This window comes from Balaenoptera physalus, assembly GCF_965194825.1.
Source record: "Balaenoptera physalus genome assembly, chromosome: 20".
NCBI lineage: Eukaryota > Metazoa > Chordata > Mammalia > Artiodactyla > Balaenopteridae > Balaenoptera > Balaenoptera physalus.
Window position 1 is genome coordinate 51,296,261 of NC_138901.1, and position 10,839 is coordinate 51,307,099.

The following is a 10,839-nucleotide window of genomic DNA, read 5'->3' on the forward strand; positions in this document are numbered from 1 at the left end:
CCTAATAAGAAAAAGTTTTAGACTATCTTTTTAATCTACAATTAATGACCTCAATCTCACTTCTGACAACTAAAAAGAAAAACTAAGACGCTAACTGCTTGAAAATCAACTCATAAGATCTTCACTTAAATAAAACATGGAAACTCGACTGTTCCCTTAGAAACAAACAGGTCTTGAAAAAAGGTAAACAAGGATGCTCAGGAAAATAAAGAAGTGTTAAAATCCTCAAACTAATGACACACTAAGGGTCCAAGAGGAAGGACATATTAGGAATGCTTAAAATTCACATGACACAAAGATGTGTGAGGCCTTTGACACAGGGCATACTTTAAACTGCATTCCCTCCCTATCCTGAGATTCTAGAATTGAAGGATAATAAATGGATGTATTTTGCTTCAAATAAGAAACAAAGTTTCTAATGAGGAATACAAACCTTTAACTTGCACTCTGCTAAGCACCCAAAATATCAATATCTTAATTGGATTCTTTACTATTTGGTTTCCTGATAAAGGAATGCACAGCTCTATAGAACACTGTTTTTCATGGAGGTTTTTTTCTTGTTTTTTTTTTCCTATTATTTATTTATTTATGGCTGTGTTGGGTCTTCGTTTCTGTGCGAGGGCTTTCTCTAGTTGCGGCAAGTGGGGGCCACTCTTCATCGCGGTGTGCGGGCGTCTCACTGTCGTGGCCTCTCTCGTTGCGGAGCACAGGCTCCAGACGCGCAGGCTCAGTAGTTGTGGCTCACGGGCCTAGTTGCTCCGCGGCATGTGGGATCTTCCCAGACCAGGGCTCGAACCCGTGTCCCCTGCATTGGCAGGCAGACTCTCAACCACTGCGCCACCAGGGAAGCCCCTGGAGTTTATTTTTTAATCAGCCTTAACCCTGCCACAGGACACTCTTATAATCCACTGAGTTACAACCTCCCAGGTTTTTTATATAGGTATATATACACACATACACGTCATAAATACATTTTTATAACTAGATTACTATCATTTTATACCTTACCCCTTTTCCTACTGTAAAATAAAAATGTTTTACTTTATATTCTATTATATAATATTTATATAATAAAAATTTCCCCATATTCTTCAAGAATATGACTTTTAATGGCTATAAAATATTCCCAACTTTTCACTATTGCAAACAATGCTGTTTTGAGTGTTTTTGTTCTGGTCTACTAATGAACATTTTTATTACTTCCTTATGATAAACTCCTTGAAATGCAATTGCTGGATCAAAGGGTAAGAACGTTAAGGTTTAGGGACTTCCCTGGCGATCCAGTGGTTGAGACTTCACCTTCCAATGCAGGGGGTTCGGGTTCGATCCCAGGTCGGGGAGCTAAGATCCCACATGCCTCGCGGCCAAAAAACCAAAACATAAAACAGAAGCAATACTGTAACAAATTCAATAAAGACTTTAAAACTGGTCCACATCAAAAAGAAAAAAAAAAAAAATTAAGAACATTAAGGTTGGACTTCCCTGGTGGCACAGTGGTTAAGAATCCGCCTGCCAACGCAGGGGACACGGGTTCGAGCCCTGGTCCGGGAAGATCCCACATGCCACGGAGCAACTAAGCCCACGCGCCACAACTACTGAGCCCACAGCCCGCACCTACTGAAGCCCGTGCGCCTAGAGCCCATGCTCTGCACCAAGAGAAGCCACCGCAATGAGAGGCCCGCACACCACAACGAAGAGTAGCCCCTGCTCGCCGCAACTAGAGAAAGCCTGCCTCAGCACAGCAGCAAAGACCCAACGCAGCCAAAATAAATAAATAAATAAATAAATAAACAGGTTTAAAAAAAAAAATAACATTAAGGTTTATGTTGCCAAACTGTCCTCCAAAATGTTTGTATAGTTTTACACTCCCACCAGTAGTTTTTGAGTTCCCATTTCCCCCATATCCTTGCCAAACAGCAGGGATATCTCTTCTTAAATATCTTTGTTTGATGTTTTTCTTGTTTATTGACTATTTGTACTTCTTTTGTGAAAGTTACTTGTTCGATTCCTTTGTTAAGGGAAACAGCCAATCTACCCTCCCCACTCCTATTAAGACTAGCCCACCCATCTAAAACCCTTTGCTATTAATGCTGTGAAACAGGAACATTGTGGTAGCCCAGCTGTCTAAATCACTTCGCCACTCTAAAAAAATGAGACCAAATTATTTCGTTCAATGTTATAAGAAAACACTTCTTCCAGAAAGACCAGAAAAAGTACATTTAAAATTCTCTACTGGAGACAGGTGAAGAGATAAACTTTGGAAGTTAATCAGAAGTCCTCAATACAGAATGAGTACTGATGAGTGCCTTCTCTTTTCACCCAAATGAAAGAAAGATCAAGACACAATTGAGAGGACAGATGTACATTTCTTATATTGCAAAAGTCCATCTGTGGAATTCATGGCTGTAAACTAAAACAAGTTAATAGCCCACATTCAATAATGTTGGCTGTCTCTCCAACTCAAGATGTTGAAATAACACGCCCAAACCCAGGATTGTCCATCTATGGCAAACACTCATCAGACACCAGCATAATGCAACCCCAATAGTTCCAAGTACAGGACTGGAGAGATGATTTTGGTTATGACCATACCAGAGCATGGTGGTGCTATATTCTGGAGTTTCTCTTCACTAAAGCGGATCACTGATGGGCAATTATTCCTATTCAAGTCTGGTAAACGAGATGCATGGCTATCTCACCTATCACCGCTAGGCTATAGTGAACTTTCAGGTCTGCGGAACTATGTTAAGGACAGGGTCAGTGTGAGCTCCAAGAAGACCTACTTAGCACTGCCTGGTCAAGAAAGCCTCCAGGGCAAAGTGGTAGGGAGAACCTTCACACCAGCACAACACCCCGGCTTAGAAAATGGTCCTGATGACACCTGGGAAGAAAAGCTCCCTTGCTAGAGTTTACCCAACTACATTCCAAGGTACAACAGCTAATAATGGTTTTCACTAGTCACCCTTTTGGGACAGTGGTTGGCAGACTGTACGTGCTTATTAAGTGTTAGATATTATTCTTTTTTTAAATATTTTTATTTACTTATTTATTTAATTACTTACTTATTTTGGCTGCACTGAGTCTTAGTTGCGGCACGTGGGATCTTAGTTGCAGCATGTGGGATCTAGTTCCCCAACCGGGGATCAAACCCAGGCCCCCTGCATTGGGGGCATGGAGTCTTACCCACTGGACCACCAGGGAAGTCCCATGTTAGATATTATTCTTAATGAACATAGCTCTGAAGTGAGGAAAAGTTAAATCAAAATCTGTTCCCAGCTTTGAGAAACTCACAGCGTAGCTGGGGATTCAAGCATACACAGTGTGGTTGGTAAGCAAGGAGTGTAGCAGCATGTCTTAGGAAGACATTATTTTTTCCCCCTGGCTTTCACTTCCAACTGGAGACGTGCTCTTACGAAAAACAGTGGCAACAACAAATTATGTTCTAAGATACAACAAAATCACAATAAAAGAGCAGCTCTTTCTGTTCCTGAACAGTTTTTTTTTTTTTTGGCCACACTGTGTGGCTTGGGGGTCTTAGTTCCCCGACCAGGGATCACACCAGGGATCGAACCCAGGCCCCCAGCTGTGAAAGCACCGAGTCCTAACCACTGGACCGTCAGGGAAGTCCCCTGAACGCTTCTAAGGTACTTTTCATTCTAAGATGGCAACTACTCCCTTTCATCCATTGTTATAGTTTCTCCAATTACTGTACTATCCCAAGTGAAATGTGTTTTGTTTTTTTTTTGGGGGGGTGGGGGGGGTGGGATAGGGTTTAGAAGAACAAATAAGACCGCTAAGCCAAGTCCCTTAAAAAGATCAGTGTGAGAATTCTGAAAACAAAAACTGTCAGTTCATCTGCCAGAAAGGTAGCAAGTTGGTTCAATTCATTTCTTGCTCAAATGCTTCATGATGTGAACTGGGCCCACTATTTTTTTTTGTTTGATTTTTGCTTGACAATTCCGACAGACACAAAAATACAAGGAAAACAAACACCAAGTGAAAACTTAGCTATAAATTCTTTACCTTTCCTTTTTTTAAAAAAAGTATATATATATATATATATATATATATATATATATTTCTTTTTTTTTTTTTTTGGCCACGCCAAGCGGCTTATGGGATCTTGGTTCCCCAACCAGGGATCAAACCCAGGCCCAGGACAATGAAAGCATGGAGTCCTAACCACTGGACTGCCAGGGAATTCCCTCTTTTCCTATTCTAACGACACTATACTTATTCCATAGAGGAATACCTGTTTTGGTGTACTGCTGCAGCAGTTAGATTAGATATATGGGGCAATCAAGCTTTGCTGATCCAGAAGAAGAGAAGGAGGGGGAACAGAACATACATACGTCCCAGATAAGCGCAAACCTCACCACAGCTATGCGTTCTGGTTCCTTTTCCCTAGTTCATCTCCTTCCAACCACAAACAGCCAAAGGCAGGAAACAGAAGGGCGGGAAAGGAAGGAGATACAGTCAGTCAGTCTAGGGAACAGAACAACAGAGTTCTCATAGCTGGGACTTGGAAAACCTCACTGACTTGTTCTACATTAAACCTGTGCTGGATTCTGAATGTGCAGTTATGAACACAATCAGAAATCAAAATCAATGCAGTCAGAAGTATCTTTTAACCAAAAGAGCTGTACATGCTCAACTCATTACTTCTAAGCATTTCAGCCCTCAAGTTACATCAGTTTTTACAAGACCACTCTCCGGAGGTTTTATGAAGAACACCCAAGAGCTCTGTGGGCTAAACAGGCCAGGCCACTTCTGGCATGGGCACCACCACAGTGGCTCCATCATCAGCCTCTCAGTCTCACAGCACTTCCTCTTTAATTCTCATTCCCTCTTTCTCCTCTGCCTATGCTATTTATAGAGGCTGCTTAAGCACTCTCACTACCTGTCCAATACAAAGGGCTAACAAGGCCACTGACTTCCATTTGAGAAAGTATACTGGAAAAAAAAAAAAAAAAGGTCATGAAGAACCTAGGGGCAAGACGGGAATGAAGACACAGACCTACTAGAGAACGGACTTGAGGATATGGGGAGGGGGAAGGGTAAGCTGGGATAAAGTGAGAGAGTGGCATGGACATATATACACTATCAAACGTAAAGTAGATAGTTAGTGGGAAGCAGCCGCATAGCACAGGGAGATCAGCTCGGTGCCTTGTGACCACCTAGAGGGGTGGGATAGGGAGGGTGGGAGGGAGGGAGACGCAAGAGGGAGGGGATATGGGGATATATGTATACATATAGCTGATTCACTGTTATACAGCAGCAACTAACACAACAATGTAAAGCAATCATACGCCAATAAAAATGTTAAAAAAAAAAAGAAAGTATACTGAAGACGTATCAAGATGTACGGTTTCCTAAGCAAATAGAACTTCCTAAAAATGGTGGATGTCAGCATGGTATACTCTGCAGATTCAGACTGACTAGGTTTGATGAATTCTGTCTCTGCTATTTCCTAGCTATATTAGCTGTTATTTAACTTCTCACGGGGCCTAATTCCTAACTAATAAAGTTCCTGAAAGTAGCTGGTATATTATAGGTGCCCAATAAAAAGCAAATCAGTTTAACACACATCCCCAAACCTCTGAATTCCTTTAGAAATTTTCAATTCATCCCCAAATCCAGAGTCTGCTGCACTGTTTCCCAGAGAAGCTTCCACAGAATCTCAAGATGCTTCTCAAAAAGTTCCGTGGTCAAATTGGTTTGAAAGACCCAGTATCCAATACCTGCCTCTCTTAGAGTCATAATTTCACATGAGCATAGTAAAGGCTTGGAGAAGTTCTGCAATAAATAAACCCACCTCCTTTTACCAAGGAATTTTTTTTTTTTTTTGGTCTAAAACCTTTAAGTAACTCACTGGAGAACTTCTCCAGAACCAATGAATGGAGGGGTACTCTGATATTAAAGAGCAAATCATGAGGACCAGATTTGAGAACTACAAAGATGAGGTAGGGGCTTCCCTGGCGGCACAGTGGTTGAGAATCTGCCTGCCAATGCAGAAGACACGGGTTCGAGCCCTGGTCTGGGAAGATCCCACATGCCGCGGAGCAACTGGGCCCGTGAGCCACAACTGCTGAGCCTGCGCGTCTGGAGCCTGTGCCCCGCAACGGGAGGGGCCGCGTTAGTGAGAGGCCCGCGCACCGCGATGAAGAGTGGCCCCCGCTTGCCGCAACTAGAGAAAGCCTTCGCACGAAATGAAGACCTAACACAGCTAAAAATAAATAAATAAATAAATAAAAAGAGTAGCTATTAAATTTAAAAAAAAAAAAAAAAAAAAAAAGATGAGGTAAACAAATGAAACAGATGCTGAAGGTACAAAAAGGCAGCAGTAAATAACGGGCAGTCCGCTAGGATCTCCAGAAGTGGCTTGGCCCAGCACCACCTTGAAGAGGCAGTACAAACAGTTATCACCCTAGCTTCTACCCCCACCCCCAAAACTAGGCAAGTTTTTATGGTCCACTCACCCACTAGAGCACCAGGTGGGAGGCTCTGGGTTGAGCAGGTGACGGCAGGTGCCATCCTAGTTCCATGTACTGGATCCAAGGTTCTTTCACGCTTCTTGATGCACCCCACCCCCCTCCACCCAGCACTTACTCCTTCAGACATGCTGTAAGCCTTTCAAAGCTGAGAACAGTTTTCCACCTTGCTTCAACTCTTCCCTCTCAACCACATAGATTAATATACCTAATGCTTACTGAGTACTTACTATATGCCAGTTCCATTCCTAATACACTAAAACTCATTGAATCCTCGAAACAACCCTATGAGGTCAGTATTACTATTTCCCCTCTTTCACAGATAAGGAAGCTGAGGCAGAGAGAAGTTAAAGAACCTGCCCAAAGCTATATGAGTAGCAAGCAGCAGGTAAGGAAGGTTCAAACCCAAGCTTCAGAGCACAAGCTTATAACTACTTTCCCAACTCGTATTTACTCAGTTTTATTGATTGTCTACTGGACAAGGTCTAGTAAAACCTCATGTTCCAAGAGGAAAAAAACTAGTGGATCCATCAATGATTGCAAAGTCTTCCCAAGAGGTACAGCTGACAGAGTATGACCAGTAGACTTGACCAAGCCCTGTCCTATGGCCCTGGGGCACAGTCAGCTCACTTCCAGGCAATGGCAGCACTGGTAGCCTGTGGGAGCTAAACGCTTAAGTTAAAAACAGGTTCACTGGTGGGGACTTCCCTGGTGGTCCAGTGGTTAAGACTCCACGCTCCCAATGCAGGGGGCCCGGGTTCGATCCCTGGTCAGTTTAGATCCCACATGCCACAACTAAAGATCCTGCATGCCGCAACTAAGACCCAGCGCAGCCAAAGAAATAAATTAATTAAATATTTAAAAAAACAAAACAAAAAAACACCAAACAGGTTCACTGGAAAAGGTTGAGAATACCTGGTCTATTTTGTCCCTATGCCCCTAAAATCTGTATCTAAGCCATTCCATACAAATTCGTCCTCTACATTATCTCTACAAAATACACTATATAATCCTAAACAAAAAGCTCATTTTCCATATTCAATCTGCCAAATAAGGTTATTAAAAGCCTCTCTGTCACTAACTATAGATAGCAGATGTGTATTCTCTGAACACTAAAGCCAGTTTCTTCTTGTCATTCTTTCCTTTTGGTCTTTAAACAGAACCTGGGACCCAGGGCAGAGACAAAAGTGTTGAGTCCTCAAAGTGCACTGTGGGATCTCAAAAGACAATTGGCTTTGACAGAAAGGAGTACAGTGTAACAGTGTCAGCTCTCAGGTCACAATTCCTAGGTTCAAATTCTGGCTCAGTCATTTACTAGCTGCGTGACTTTGGGCAATTTACTTTATCTCTCTCAGTTTCCTCATCTATAAAATGGAAATATTTTAATAAGTGGAGATCATAATACTTTCCTCACTAGATTGTTATAGACAGTAAATGAGACAAGGCACATAAAGTATTCAGCAAAGTGCCTGGCATAGACTAACTAGTCAATAAATGTTAGCTATTAATATTGTATATGCCTTTCTAAAATTCAAGAAATTCTTCTGTGCGGTTTCAAAAGAATAAGAGCTGGATGGGGGAGGGGGAGAACAAAGATTAAGTAGTTTTTATAAAGACAGCAACTGAATCAATTGCCCTATGTGGAAAATAGGGTACATGGCAGAAAGAAAAATGACCACAATGCCCATGAACTTCCCACACCCCATGCACAAACTTTAGCAATCCTCACCTTCTCTCTTGGGCCAAGGATCTGACCTCATATCTGTTATGAAAAGGTGGAGCTCAATATTAAGGTAAGAGCTGAGATTAAAGTCGTTAACACCAAGACATGGGGAAAGCTCAAATAAAACTGCCTGCTGCTATTTCCACATTTTGCAACCAACAAAACACATACACAAACAAAATGTTGAGAATTGAGTTTCAGGGACCGTTTGCCATCATGTCACTGCACAGTAATGCAAAACCCTAGGCACCATGAAGGTGGTAAAAAGTAGAACATATTTGATTTAGGGTAAATACAAAAATATTCACGTCTCATGTTATAATGCTATTAAACCAACCAGACTGAGAAAGACCTCAGATAACTTGTGGGCTTAAATATCCCCACGCTTGGGACTTCCCTGGTGGCGCAGTGGTTAAGTATCCGCCTGCCAATGCAGGGGACATGGGTTTGAGCCCTGGTCTGGGAAGATCCCACATGGTGCAGAGCAGCTAAGCCCATGCGCCACAACTACTGAGCCTGCACTCTAGAACCCATGAGACACAACTACTGAGCCCGCGTGCCACAACTACTGAAGCCCGCACGCATAGAGCTGGTGCTCCGCAACAGGAGAAGCCACCACAATGAGAAGCCCATGCACCGCAATGAAGAGTAGCCCCTGCTCACTGCAACTAGAGAAAGCCCGCACACAGCTACGAAGACCCAACACAGCCAAAAATAAACAAACAAACAAATAAATAAATAAATTTATTAAAAAGAAAAAAGAAAAAAAAGTTAAAAAAAAATATCCCCCCTCGCTTTTTAAAATTGGTATGTGTTAACAACAAAGAGACTACCCCATTTCCCCATTTCTGGCCAGAGTGAATAAATCTCAATTAGGACTCTCCTAAAAGGGCAAGTCTGCAAAGGCTGGTTCAGGAGCCTCCTAATTCACAAGAGATTGGCCTGGATCTCGTCTCAGCTGGTCAGGACGAAACTGCTTCAACTTGGAAACAGTGAGAAGGTGCTGACTCTTGGTGCTGTTACACAGATAATAGCAACCTCAGAATTCCTCTGTACCTCACAAATCTCAAGTACTAAGTGCCTAAATCTCCTTAATACTCCCCAAACAACTCCAATGGCATGGGTAAGAGAGTCACATCTCAATCTTTGGCAAGGAAGATCCGGTGCAGATAATTTAAATTCTCAGAGAATCAGCTCAGCAGGGTCTGTTCCCAACATCTAGGAAGACTCAGGTCACAGCCCTCAAAGTTACTGAACAAGGAGAGGCCCTGGAGTACAAGACTGACAATGTTGAGATCCAAGAAAAAAATGAAGTTCCATTCACTTTCAGGGAAGGGATTGTCTTCACTGTCTTATTTCTGAATTATTTCCTGAAAAAAAAATCTTTCCTCCACTAATCGCTTTGAAAACTAGAACCCTCTCATTGTGGAGGACAGTCTCTGGACGCTAAGATCTCTTGGACACAGTCAGCCGGTCATCAGCTTATTCTGGGCTGGTCACAGAGGCCTTTCTTTTATAACCAAGGCACTTAGCTCACCACCTTCGTCCTCCGCGGGGGAAGAGGACGGTAAAAGTATTTTGGAAAAATGCCCAAGAAAGGAAAAAGCTGACCGGTTTCCTGAGGGTGTCTCCATCCCTCCCGGCCAGTATGTGGTGACTTCCTACCAAAGGCCACCAGGGGAGTATGGCCAAACCCGGCTCTCCAACACTGCAGGAAATGTTTCAAGCCTAAAAAGCCACTTGTAGGATTATCGGATTCATTCCGGGCACCGCTGCCAAGTGATGCCCCCGCAGTGCCAACATCCCCCTCAGCTCTTTTGTCCCCACGTTGCTCGGCCCTGCTCGGGCGCTAGCCCCACCCTGGGGCCGAAGCAGTTCCCCTTCCCCTGGGCTGTCCTCCCAAGTCACACCCAGAGGCCTGGGTCAGCGGCTCCTCCTCCCCCACACACTCCCGCTCGTCCGTGGGAGCAAGCCCCGGCAGCTGGCTGTCCCCCGGCCACGGTCACTCCGGCCCTCTGCCTACGTCCCTCGTGGGGGTCAGCTCTCGAGGAGCAGCCGGCCAGGCTGGGGAGTTACGCGGCCCTCACCCCCGCCCGGGGCCTCCCGTCCCGTCCGTCCCTCACCGGGCGGAGGCTGGGCGGGCGACGGTGGCACCGGCGGGCGCGGGCCGCTGCTGTTGATGATGTAGTGGGAGACGCGCGAGTTCTCGGAGACGCTGAGCACATAGTCCCCGGGGCTGGTGCTCGAGTCCCGCACCAGGAACACCCCGTGCCGCTGGCCCTGCAACAGCGCCACCGCCTCCTGCCGACTCAGCCGCCCCCAGTACCAGCTACTCCGCTCCTCCGAGTCGAAGTTGCCCGCCATGGCCGCCTCCGCGCCTACACGCTGGGCCGCCGCAGCCGCGCGCGCCCCTCCAGCCCCGGCGCCCGCCGCCCAGCGGACCGGCTCGGGTCTCAGCCTCACAGCAGCGCCCGAAATGGCGGCGGAGGCCGCAGGCCTTCCCCACCGGAAATGACGCGCTCCCTGCCCCTGGGAGGATGCCGGGAAGGGGACCGCGGCCCGCCATTGGGAGAAGGGCAAGGCACCGCTCTTGCGCCCACTGCGCATGCGGCCTCTTGGGCGTCG

General features: G+C 45.0%; 1 protein-coding gene across 6 annotated transcripts in view; it reads right to left on the reverse strand.

Annotated features, from left to right (window-relative positions):
* CRK (CRK proto-oncogene, adaptor protein) overlaps nt 1–10,739 on the reverse strand; it is a 32,972-nt gene extending 22,233 nt beyond the window's left edge. For 5 of the 6 annotated variants that reach the window (XR_014257943.1, XR_014257944.1, XR_014257945.1 and 2 more), the window contains exon 1: nt 10,338–10,738. Coding sequence is in view for 2 of the 6 variants with exons in the window: in XM_082443575.1 (XP_082299701.1) it covers nt 10,338–10,578 (241 nt within the window). In the remaining 4 variants the exon portion in view is untranslated. Of the gene's footprint in view, nt 1–10,337 lie in introns of all 6 variants that reach the window. The other variant, XM_082443576.1, reaches the window with a different exon arrangement.
* Between the last annotated feature and the right edge of the window lie 100 nt (nt 10,740–10,839).